The sequence below is a fragment of the Salvelinus namaycush genome, unplaced genomic scaffold, assembly GCF_016432855.1.
Source record: "Salvelinus namaycush isolate Seneca unplaced genomic scaffold, SaNama_1.0 Scaffold86, whole genome shotgun sequence".
NCBI classification, from domain to species: domain Eukaryota; kingdom Metazoa; phylum Chordata; class Actinopteri; order Salmoniformes; family Salmonidae; genus Salvelinus; species Salvelinus namaycush.
Genome location: NW_024061597.1, coordinates 299,762 through 313,749, shown reverse-complemented (window position 1 = coordinate 313,749; position 13,988 = coordinate 299,762). Strand labels below are relative to the sequence as shown.

Here is a 13,988-nt window from a genome sequence, read left to right as displayed (position 1 = left end):
AGGTTTCTTGATCATTTGTGTGAGTTAGAGGGCATCTAGCTTAGATTGTAGGACGGCCGGGGTGTTAAGCATATCCCAGTTTAGGTCACCTAACAGAACGAACTCTGAAGATAGATGGGGGGCAATCAATTCACATATGGTGCCCAGGGCACAGCTGGGAGTTGAGGGGGGTCTATAGCAACAGTGAGGGACTTATTTCTGGAGAGATGGATCTTTAAAAGTAGAAGCCCAAACTGTTTGGGCATAGACCTGGATAGTATGACAGAACTCTGCAGGCTATCTCTACAGTAGATTGCAATTCTGCCCCCTTTAGCAGTTCTGTCTTGATGGAAAATGTTGTAATTGGGGATGGAAATTTCAGAGTTTTTGGTGGCCTTCTAATGTTAACATGCATGAACCCAAGGCTTTTACGGTTGCAGAAGTCAACAAATGAGAGCGGGAATAGGTCTTATGCTGGGGGCTACAGGGTCTGGGTTAACCTCTAAATCACCAGAGGAACAGAAGAGGAGTAGGATGAGGGTACGGCTAAAGGCTATAAGAACTGGTCGTCTAGTGCGTTGGGAACAGAGAATAAAAGGACCAGATTTCTGGGCGTGGTAGGATAGATTCAGGGCATAATGTACAGACAGGGGTACGGTAGGGAGCGAGTACAGTGGGGGTACACCTAGGCATTGAGTGACGATGAGAGCGGTTGCATCTCTGGAGGCGTCAGTTAAGCTAGGTGAGGTCTCCGCATGTGTGGGAGGTGGGACAAAGGTGTTATCTGAGGCATGTTGAGCAAGACTAGGGGCTCCACAGTAAAATAAAACAATGAGAGCTGCCCTAAACAACAGTATACAAGGCATATTGACATTAGAGGCATAAAGCAATCACAGGTGTTGATTGGGAGAGCTAAGACAACGAGTGAGACAACAACGAGTGAGACAACCACGGGTAAACAGCTAGGACAACAACAACGGGTAAACAGCTAGGACAACAACAACGGGTAAACAGCTAAGACAACAACCACGGGTAAACAGCTAAGACAACAACAACGGGTAAACAGCTAAGACAACAACAACGGGTAAACAGCTAGGACAACAACAACGGGTAAACAGCTAAGACAACAACAACGGGTAAACAGCTAGGACAACAACAACGGGTAAACAGCTAGGACAACAACAACGGGTAAACAGCTAGGACAACAACAACGGGTAAACAGCTAAGACAACAACCACGGGTAAACAGCTAAGACAACAACAACGGGTAAACAGCTAGGACAACAACAACGGGTAAACAGCTAAGACAACAACAACGAGTAAACAGCTAAGACAACAACAACGGGTAAACAGCTAAGACAACAACAACGGGTAAACAGCTAGGACAACAACAACGGGTAAACAGCTAGGACAACAACAACGGGTAAACAGCTAGGACAACAACCACGGGTAAACAGCTAAGACAACAACCACGGGTAAACAGCTAAGACAACAACAACGGGTAAACAGCTAAGACAACAACAACGGGTAAACAGCTAAGACAACAACAACGGGTAAACAGCTAAGACAACAACAACGGGTAAACAGCTAAGACAACAACAACGGGTAAACAGCTAAGACAACAACAACGGGTAAACAGCTAAGACAACAACAACGGGTAAACAGCTAGGACAACAACAACGGGTAAACAGCTAAGACAACAACAATGGGTAAACAGCTAGGACAACAACCACGGGTAAATGGCAGTGAATGGGCAGAGAGGGTCAGTTAGCTTCACACAAGGCCTGAGTTTGAGGCTTGGGCAGACAGATAAACAAAATGAAGTACCGTGTTAATGGACAGCAACATGAATGTGTGCATGAGGCAGATGGTCATAGGAACAACATGAATGTGTGCATGAGGCAGATGGTCATAGGAACAACATGAATTTGTGCATGAGGCAGATGGTCATAGGAACAACATGAATTTGTCTATGAGGCAGATACTGTGCGACTCGAGTTTCACCATCAGATGGAATACGGAGGCCCCTCTCTCTGGTCAGTCTCACCGGAGGAAAGGAAGGAGAGAACAGGGGGACGGTGAGAGGCAGACTCTCCCTCCACTGCGTCTAATGCCGTATTCAAAACATCTGGGAACTCTGAAAAAAACTAAATCCGATTGGGAAATAGTTTTGAACGGTCATCAAACTCAGAATTCCAAGTCGGAGAAGAGTGATCTTTCTAGAGCTCCAACTTTCCAACCTGAAAATCACTGATGTCATGATTTGACCTCTGCCCCCCCAGAGTTCCCAGTTGTCCTGAAAGCACCATGACCATCAGATGCAGGTACCATCAGTCAAGTAAAATGTTTTTATTTGCTCTAGTTTTGATACATAATATGGTCTGAGAATAACAATATTGGCAGGCCAGGCATATAGCCAATATGCTGTGATAATGTATTAGGCCAGGCATATAGCCAATATGCTGTGATAATGTATTAGGCCAGGCATATAGCCAATATGCTGTGATAATGTATTAGGCCAGGCATATAGCCAATATGCTGTGATAATGTATTAGGCCAGGCATATAGCCAATATGCTGTGATAATGTATTAGGCCAGGCATATAGCCAATATGCTGTGATAATGTATTAGGCCAGGCATATAGCCAATATGCTGTGATAATGTATTAGGCCAGGCATATAGCCAATATATATGGTATGTACGCTATATATATAGCGTACATACCAATACGTACGCTACGGTCACAAGACGCAGGCCTCCTAATTGTCCCTAGAATTTCTAAGCAAACAGCGGGAGGCAGGGCTTTCTCCTATAGATCTCCATTTTTATGGAACAGTCTGCCTACCCATGTGAGAGACGCAGACTCGGTCTCAACCTTTAAGTCTTTACTGAAGACTCATCTCTTCAGTAGGTCATATGATTGAGTGTAGTCTGGCCCAGGAGTGTGAAGGTGAACGGAAAGGCTCTGGAGCAACGAACCGCCCTTGCTGTCTCTGCCTGGCCGGTTCCCCTCTCTCCACTGGGATTCTCTGCCTCTAACCCTGTTACAGGGGCTGAGTCACTGGCTTGCTGGTGCTCTTTCATGCCGTCCCTAGGAGGGGTGCGTCACTTGAGTGGGTTGAGTTACTGACGTGATCTTCCTGTCTGGGTTGGCGCCCCCCCTTGGTTTGTGCTGTGGTGGAGATCTTTGTGGGCTATACTCGGCCTTGTCTCAGGATTGTAAGTTGGTGGTTGAGGATATCCCTCTAGTGGTGCGGGGGCTGTGCTTTGGCAAAGTGGGTGGGGTTATATCCTTCCTGTTTGGCCCTGTCCGGGGGTTTCTTCGGATGGGGCCACAGTGTCTCCTGACCGCTCCTGTCTCAGCCTCCAGTATTTATGCTGCAGTAGTTTATGTGTCGGGGGGCTAGGGTCAGTTGGTTATACCTGGAGTACTTCTCCTGTCTTATCCAGTGTCCTGTGTGAATTTAAGTATGCTCTCTCTAATTCTCTCATTCTCTCTTTCTCTCTGAGAACCTGAGCCCTAGGACCATACGTCAGGACTACCGGGCATGATGACACCTTGCTGTCCCCAGTCCGCCTGGCCTTGCTGCTATTCCAGTTTCAGCTGTTCTGCCTGCGGTTATGGAACCGCCACCTGTCCCAGACCTGTTGTTTTTCAACTCTTAATGATCGGCTATGAAAAGCCAACTGAAAATTATTCATGATTATTATTTGACCATGCTTGTCACTTATGAACATTTTTGAACATCTTGGCATAGTTTTGTTATAATCTCCACCCGGCACAGCCAGAAGAGGACTGGCCACCCCTCATAGCCTGGTTCCTCTCTAGGTTTCTTCCTAGGTTTTGGCCTTTCTAGGGAGTTTTTCCTAGCCACCGTGCTTCTACACCTGCATTACTAGCTGTTTGGGGTTTTAGGCTGGGTTTCTGTACAGCACTTCGAGATATTAGCTGATGTACGAAGGGCTATATAAAATAAAATTGATTGATTGATTGAATATGCTGTGATAATGTATTAGGCCAGGCATATAGCCAATATGCTGTGATAATGTATTAGGCCAGGCATATAGCCAATATGCTGTGATAATGTATTAGGCCAGGCATATAGCCAATATGCTGTGATAATGTATTAGGCCAGGCATATAGCCAATATGCTGTGATAATGTATTAGGCCAGGCATATAGCCAATATGCTGTGATAATGTATTAGGCCAGGCATATAGCCAATATGCTGTGATAATGTATTAGGCCAGGCATATAGCCAATATGCTGTGATAATGTATTAGGCCAGGCATATAGCCAATATGCTGTGATAATGTATTAGGCCTACTGCACAAACATAATTCCTACAGAACTGTTTTTATTAGGTTCATGTTACATTTTTAAATTCATGTTTAAAACAAAAAATCTGAGTGGTAGATCTCGACTTTTTGACTGTGAAAGTGATCTTTACTCAGAAAAGGTTGGTGACCACAGCGCCAAGTGCTCTGTTGACATTTCACAGAGCTACACTTGTCTTTGAAAAAATAAATAAGGAATTTCAAATGAATATGAAAATACTACGTCATGTCTCAAAATGTATATCTTACCTCTATTGTTTCATGTCCTGAGGATTCGAGAAGAAAGATGACAAGTTCAATGGGAAAGTGAGCCTGTCAGGTAGCCAGTTCTCTTGCAGAGAATCCTAGCTGACGAGATGCAATTTTCCAGATTTTTGACCACTTATTTTCTCTGGCTTCCATTGATTTTGTCAGCCTAATTCTGGTCATCTTACAAAGGGTAGAAACTCCAATAATCTTTGATCGGACTATGACAGGCATGAAGGCTGGACCAATGGTTTTCTTAGGAGAATATCTACATCATTTACATATTTCTTTATTCATTGCTCAACAGATCTGATCTAATAGTAGTGTGGTAATGCTGAGGTTGATAGTAGTGTGGTAATGCTGAGGTTGATAGTGACAGTAGTGTGGTAATGCTGAGGTTGATAGTAGTGTGGTAATGCTGAGGTTGATAGTAGTGACAGTAGTGTGGTAATGCTGAGGTTGATAGTAGTGTGGTAATGCTGAGGTTGATAGTAGTGTGGTAATGCTGAGGTTGATAGTAGTGTGGTAATGCTGAGGTTGATAGTAGTGTGGTAATGCTGAGGTTGATAGTAGTGTGGTAATGCTGAGGTTGATAGTAGTGACAGTAGTGTGGTAATGCTGAGGTTGATAGTAGTGTGGTAATGCTGAGGTTGATAGTAGTGTGGTAATGCTGAGGTTGATAGTAGTGTGGTAATGCTGAGGTTGATAGTAGTGTGGTAATGCTGAGGTTGATAGTAGTGTGGTAATGCTGAGGTTGTTAGGGGTGACAGTAGTGTGGTAATGCTGAGGTTGATAGTAGTGTGGTAATGCTGAGGTTGATAGTAGTGTGGTAATGCTGAGGTTGATAGTAGTGTGGTAATGCTGAGGTTGATAGTAGTGACAGTAGTGTGGTAATGCTGAGGTTGATAGTAGTGTGGTAATGCTGAGGTTGATAGTAGTGTGGTAATGCTGAGGTTGATAGTAGTGTGGTAATGCTGAGGTTGATAGTAGTGTGGTAATGCTGAGGTTGATAGTAGTGACAGTAGTGTGGTAATGCTGAGGTTGATAGTAGTGTGGTAATGCTGAGGTTGATAGTAGTGTGGTAATGCTGAGGTTGATAGTAGTGTGGTAATGCTGAGGTTGATAGTAGTGTGGTAATGCTGAGGTTGATAGTAGTGTGGTAATGCTGAGGTTGTTAGGGGTGACAGTAGTGTGGTAATGCTGAGGTTGATAGTAGTGTGGTAATGCTGAGGTTGATAGTAGTGTGGTAATGCTGAGGTTGATAGTAGTGTGGTAATGCTGAGGTTGATAGTAGTGACAGTAGTGTGGTAATGCTGAGGTTGATAGTAGTGATAGTAGTGTGGTAATGCTGAGGTTGATAGTAGTGATAGAAGTGTGGTAATGCTGAGGTTGACAGTAGTGTGGTAATGCTGAGGTTGATAGTAGTGTGGTAATGCTGAGGTTGATAGTAGTGTGGTAATGCTGAGGTTGATAGTGACAGTAGTGTGGTAATGCTGAGGTTGATAGTAGTGTGGTAATGCTGAGGTTGATAGTAGTGACAGTAGTGTGGTAATGCTGAGGTTGATAGTAGTGTGGTAATGCTGTGGTTGATAGTAGTGTGGTAATGCTGAGGTTGATAGTAGTGACAGTAGTGTGGTAATGCTGAGGTTGATAGTAGTGTGGTAATGCTGTGGTTGATAGTAGTGTGGTAATGCTGAGGTTGATAGTAGTGTGGTAATGCTGAGGTTGATAGTAGTGACAGTAGTGTGGTAATGCTGAGGTTGATAGTAGTGTGGTAATGCTGTGGTTGATAGTAGTGTGGTAATGCTGAGGTTGATAGTAGTGTGGTAATGCTGAGGTTGATAGTAGTGTGGTAATGCTGAGGTTGATAGTAGTGACAGTAGTGTGGTAATGCTGAGGTTGATAGTAGTGATAGTAGTGTGGTAATGCTGAGGTTGATAGTAGTGACAGTAGTGTGGTAATGCTGAGGTTGATAGTAGTGACAGTAGTGTGGTAATGCTGAGGTTGATAGTAGTGACAGTAGTGTGGTAATGCTGAGGTTGATAGTAGTGACAGTAGTGTGGTAATGCTGAGGTTGATAGTAGTGTGGTAATGCTGAGGTTGATAGTAGTGTGGTAATGCTGAGGTTGATAGTAGTGTGGTAATGCTGAGGTTGATAGTAGTGATAGTAGTGTGGTAATGCTGAGGTTGATAGTAGTGATAGTAGTGTGGTAATGCTCAGGTTGTTAGGGGTGATAGTAGTGTGGTAATGCTCAGGTTGTTAGGGGTGATAGTAGTGTGGTAATGCTCAGGTTGTTAGGGGTGATAGTAGTGTGGTAATGCTCAGGTTGTTAGGGGTGATAGTAGTGTGGTAATGCTCTGGTTGTTAGGGGTGATAGTAGTGTGGTAATGCTCAGGTTGTTAGGGGTGATAGTAGTGTGGTAATGCTCTGGTTGTTAGGGGTGATAGTAGTGTGGTAATGCTCAGGTTGTTAGGGGTGATAGTAGTGTGATAATGCTCAGGTTGTTAGGGGTGATAGTAGTGTGGTAATGCTCAGGTTGTTAGGGGTGATAGTAGTGTGATAATGCTCAGGTTGTTAGGGGTGATAGTAGTGTGATAATGCTCAGGTTGTTAGGGGTGATAGTAGTGTGGTAATGCTCAGGTTGTTAGGGGTGATAGTAGTGTGGTAATGCTGAGGTTGATAGTAGTGTGGTAATGCTGAGGTTGATAGTAGTGTGGTAATGCTCAGGTTGTTAGGGGTGATAGTAGTGTGGTAATGCTCAGGTTGTTAGGGGTGATAGTAGTGTGGTAATGCTCAGGTTGTTAGGGGTGATAGTAGTGTGGTAATGCTCAGGTTGTTAGGGGTGATAGTAGTGTGGTAATGCTCAGGTTGTTAGGGGTGATAGTAGTGTGGTAATGCTCAGGTTGTTAGGGGTGATAGTAGTGTGATAATGCTCAGGTTGTTAGGGGTGATAGTAGTGTGATAATGCTCAGGTTGTTAGGGGTGATAGTAGTGTGGTAATGCTCAGGTTGTTAGGGGTGATAGTAGTGTGGTAATGCTGAGGTTGATAGTAGTGTGGTAATGCTGAGGTTGATAGTAGTGTGGTAATGCTCAGGTTGTTAGGGGTGATAGTAGTGTGGTAATGCTCAGGTTGTTAGGGGTGATAGTAGTGTGATGGACATGACATCCATGCTGTTAGGGAGGAGACTCATCTGTTCCTTCCATGGAAGGCCTAGTGTCTGCTGGTTTTGGGTTTTCTTTTCAATTAAGACCTAGACAACCAGGTGAGGGAGATCCTTACTAATCAGTGACCTTCATTTATCAATCAAGGAAAGAGGAAACCCCACAGACACTCAGCCCTCTGTGCGATGAGTTGGACGCGTGCTAGGGCAATAACGGATTACAGAAGCGTACCTGGTGAACACAGATGTTGCACTTGTCACAGAAGACCATCTCGTTGTTGTCCTCGCTGTCAGGTGACCGACAGACGTCACACACAACATCCTCGTCGTACTCCATGCCAAGCCCCTCCTCCGTTGCCATGGCATGGCTCATTCTGTCATAGCAACGCCTCTCAAACTCTTCCATCACTCTCTCCATGGTCATCTCGTCCAGCAGCACCATGCCTGGAGAACAGATAACATTAGACACTACACAGGGCTGAACCGCGACACAGTGGATACTACACAGGGCTGAACCGCGACACAGTGGATACTACACAGGGCTGAACCGCGACACAGTGGATACTACACAGGGCTGAACCACGACACAGTGGATACTACACAGGGCTGAACCGCGACACAGTGGATACTACACAGGGCTGAACCGCGACACAGTGGATACTACACAGCGCTGAACAATGACACAGTGGATACTACACAGGGCTGAACCGCGACACAGTGGATACTACACAGGGCTGAACCGCGACACAGTGGATACTACACAGGGCTGAACCACGACACAGTGGATACTACACAGGGCTGAACCGCGACACAGTGGATACTACACAGGGCTGAACCGCGACACAGTGGATACTACACAGGGCTGAACCGCGACACAGTGGATACTACACAGGGCTGAACCGCGACACAGTGGATACTACACAGGGCTGCACCGCGACACAGTGGATACTACACAGGGCTGAACCGCGACACAGTGGATACTACACAGGGCTGAACCGCGACACAGTGGATACTACACAGCGCTGAACCGCGACACAGTGGATACTACACAGGGCTGAACCACGACACAGTCGATACTACACAGGGCTGAACCGCGACACAGTGGATACTACACAGGGCTGAACCACGACACAGTGGATACTACACAGGGCTGAACCACGACACAGTGGATACTACACAGGGCTGAACCGCGACACAGTGGACACTACACAGGGCTGAACCGCGACACAGTGGACACTACACAGGGCTGAACCGCGACACAGTGGATACTACACAGCGCTGAACCGCGACACAGTGGATACTACACAGGGCTGAACCGCGACACAGTGGATACTACACAGGGCTGAACCGCGACACAGTGGACACTACACAGGGCTGAACCGCGACACAGTCGATACTACACAGGGCTGAACCGCGACACAGTCGATACTACACAGGGCTGAACCGCGACACAGTGGATACTACACAGGGCTGAACCGCGACACAGTGGATACTACACAGGGCTGAACCGCGACACAGTGGATACTACACAGGGCTGAACCGCGACACAGTGGATACTACACAGGGCTGAACCGCGACACAGTCGATACTACACAGGGCTGAACCGCGACACAGTGGATACTACACAGGGCTGCACCGCGACACAGTGGATACTACACAGGGCTGAACCGCGACACAGTGGATACTACACAGGGCTGCACCGCGACACAGTGGATACTACACAGGGCTGCACCGCGACACAGTGGATACTACACAGGGCTGAACCGCGACACAGTGGATACTACACAGGGCTGAACCGCGACACAGTGGATACTACACAGCGCTGAACCGCGACACAGTGGATACTACACAGGGCTGAACCACGACACAGTGGATACTACACAGGGCTGAACCGCGACACAGTGGATACTACACAGGGCTGAACCGCGACACAGTGGATACTACACAGGGCTGAACCGCGACACAGTCGATACTACACAGGGCTGAACCGCGACACAGTGGACACTACACAGGGCTGAACCACGACACAGTGGATACTACACAGGGCTGAACCGCGACACAGTGGATACTACACAGGGCTGAACCACGACACAGTCGATACTACACAGGGCTGAACCGCGACACAGTCGATACTACACAGGGCTGAACCGCGACACAGTCGATACTACACAGGGCTGAACCGCGACACAGTGGATACTACACAGGGCTGAACCGCGACACAGTGGACACTACACAGGGCTGAACCGCGACACAGTGGACACTACACAGGGCTGAACCGCGACACAGTGGACACTACACAGGGCTGAACCACGACACAGTGGATACTACACAGGGCTGAACCACGACACAGTGGATACTACACAGGGCTGAACCGCGACACAGTGGATACTACACAGCGCTGAACCGCGACACAGTGGATACTACACAGGGCTGAACCGCGACACAGTGGATACTACACAGGGCTGAACCGCGACACAGTGGATACTACACAGGGCTGAACCGCGACACAGTCGATACTACACAGGGCTGAACCGCGACACAGTGGATACTACACAGCGCTGAACAACGACACAGTGGATACTACACAGCGCTGAACAACGACACAGTGGATACTACACAGGGCTGAACCGCGACACAGTGGATACTACACAGGGCTGAACCGCGACACAGTGGATACTACACAGGGCTGAACCGCGACACAGTGGACACTACACAGGGCTGAACCGCGACACAGTGGACACTACACAGGGCTGAACCGCGACACAGTGGACACTACACAGGGCTGAACCGCGACACAGTGGATACTACACAGCGCTGAACCGCGACACAGTGGATACTACACAGAGCTGAACCGCGACACAGTGGATACTACACAGGGCTGAACCACGACACAGTGGACACTACACAGGGCTGAACCGCGACACAGTGGACACTACACAGGGCTGAACCCTGAAACAGTGGATACTACACAGGGCTGAACCACGACACAGTGGATACTACACAGGGCTGAACCGCGACACAGTGGATACTACACAGGGCTGAACCGCGACACAGTGGACACTACACAGAGCTGAACCGCGACACAGTGGATACTACACAGGGCTGAACCGCGACACAGTGGATACTACACAGGGCTGAACCGCGACACAGTGGATACTACACAGGGCTGAACCGCGACACAGTGGACACTACACAGGGCTGAACCGCGACACAGTGGACACTACACAGGGCTGAACCGCGACACAGTGGATACTACACAGGGCTGAACCGCGACACAGTGGATACTACACAGCGCTGAACCGCGACACAGTGGATACTACACAGGGCTGAACCGCGACACAGTGGATACTACACAGGGCTGAACCGCGACACAGTGGATACTACACAGGGCTGAACCGCGACACAGTCGATACTACACAGGGCTGAACCGCGACACAGTGGATACTACACAGCGCTGAACCACGACACAGTGGATACTACACAGCGCTGAACAATGACACAGTGGATACTACACAGGGCTGAACCGCGACACAGTGGATACTACACAGGGCTGAACCGCGACACAGTGGATACTACACAGGGCTGAACCGCGACACAGTGGATACTACACAGCGCTGAACCGCGACACAGTGGATACTACACAGGGCTGAACCGCGACACAGTGGATACTACACAGGGCTGAACCGCGACACAGTGGATACTACACAGGGCTGAACCGCGACACAGTGGATACTACACAGCGCTGAACCGCGACACAGTGGATACTACACAGGGCTGAACCACGACACAGTGGACACTACACAGGGCTGAACCGCGACACAGTGGACACTACACAGGGCTGAACCCTGAAACAGTGGATACTACACAGGGCTGAACCGCGACACAGTGGATACTACACAGGGCTGAACCGCGACACAGTGGATACTACACAGGGCTGAACCGCGACACAGTGGATACTACACAGGGCTGAACCGCGACACAGTGGATACTACACAGGGCTGAACCGCGACACAGTGGATACTACACAGGGCTGAACCACGACACAGTGGATACTACACAGGGCTGAACCGCGACACAGTGGATACTACACAGGGCTGAACCGCGACACAGTGGATACTACACAGCGCTGAACCGCGACACAGTGGATACTACACAGGGCTGAACCGCGACACAGTGGATACTACACAGGGCTGAACCGCGACACAGTGGATACTACACAGGGCTGAACCACGACACAGTGGAGACTACACAGGGCTGAACCGCGACACAGTGGATACTACACAGGGCTGAACCACGACACAGTGGATACTACACAGGGCTGAACCACGACACAGTGGATACTACACAGCGCTGAACCGCGACACAGTGGATACTACACAGGGCTGAACCACGACACAGTGGATACTACACAGGGCTGAACCGCGACACAGTGGATACTACACAGGGCTGAACCACGACACAGTGGATACTACACAGCGCTGAACCACGACACAGTGGATACTACACAGGGCTGAACCACGACACAGTGGATACTACACAGCGCTGAACCGCGACACAGTCGATACTACACAGGGCTGAACCGCGACACAGTCGATACTACACAGGGCTGAACCACGACACAGTGGATACTACACAGAGCTGAACCGCGACACAGTCAGTACTACACAGCGCTGAACCGCGACACAGTCGATACTACACAGCGCTGAACCACGACACAGTCGATACTACACAGGGCTGAACCGCGACACAGTGGATACTACACAGGGCTGAACCGCGACACAGTGGATACTACACAGCGCTGAACCGCGACACAGTGGATACTACACAGGGCTGAACCACGACACAGTGGATACTACACAGAGCTGAACGACGACACAGTGGATACTACGCAGGGCTGAACCGCGACACAGTGGACACTACACAGGGCTGAACCGCGACACAGTGGACACTACACAGGGCTGAACCGCGACACAGTGGATACTACACAGGGCTGAACCACGACACAGTGGATACTACACAGAGCTGAACCACGACACAGTGGACACTACACAGGGCTGAACCGCGACACAGTGGATACTACACAGGGCTGAACCGCGACACAGTGGATACTACACAGGGCTGAACCACGACACAGTGGAGACTACACAGCGCTGAACCACGACACAGTGGATACTACACAGAGCTGAACCGCGACACAGTGGATACTACACAGGGCTGAACCACGACACAGTGGATACTACACAGAGCTGAACCACGACACAGTGGACACTACACAGCGCTGAACAACGACACAGTGGATACTACACAGGGCTGAACCGCGACACAGTGGATACTACACAGGGCTGAACCGCGACACAGTGGATACTACACAGAGCTGAACCGCGACACAGTGGATACTACACAGGGCTGAACCGCGACACAGTGGATACTACACAGCGCTGAACCGCGACACAGTGGATACTACACAGGGCTGAACCGCGACACAGTGGATACTACACAGGGCTGAACCGCGACACAGTGGATACTACACAGGGCTGAACCGCGACACAGTCGATACTACACAGGGCTGAACCGCGACACAGTGGATACTACACAGCGCTGAACCACGACACAGTGGATACTACACAGCGCTGAACAATGACACAGTGGACACTACACAGGGCTGAACCGCGACACAGTGGATACTACACAGGGCTGAACCGCGACACAGTGGATACTACACAGGGCTGAACCGCGACACAGTGGACACTACACAGGGCTGAACCGCGACACAGTGGACACTACACAGGGCTGAACCGCGACACGTGGACACTACACAGGGCTGAACCGCGACCACAGTGGATACTACACAGCGCTGAACCGCGACACAGTGGATACTACACAGAGCTGAACCGCGACACAGTGGATACTACACAGGGCTGAACCACGACACAGTGGACACTACACAGGGGCTGAACCGCGACACAGTGGACACTACACAGGGCTGAACCCTGAAACAGTGGATACTACACAGGCTGAACCGACACAGTGGATACTACACAGGGCTGAACCGCGACACAGTGGATACTACACAGGCTGAACCGCGACACAGTGGACACTACACAGAGCTGAACCGCGACACAGTGGATACTACACAGGGCTGAACCGCGACACAGTGGATACTAACAGGGCTGAACCGCGACACAGTGGATACTACACAGGGCTGAACCGCGACACAGTGGACACTACACAGGGCTGAACCGCGACACAGTGGACACTACACAGG

General features: G+C 49.1%; 1 protein-coding gene across 3 annotated transcripts in view; it reads right to left on the bottom strand.

Moving 5' to 3' along the window:
• Positions 1 to 13,988, bottom strand: part of LOC120043079 (protein Jade-1-like) — an 89,024-nt gene that overhangs the window by 34,531 nt on the left and 40,505 nt on the right. For all 3 annotated transcript variants that reach the window (XM_038987803.1, XM_038987802.1, XM_038987804.1), the window contains exon 6: positions 7,956 to 8,167. In XM_038987803.1, the coding sequence (XP_038843731.1) occupies positions 7,956 to 8,167 (212 nt within the window). The remainder of the gene's footprint in view (positions 1 to 7,955; positions 8,168 to 13,988) is intronic.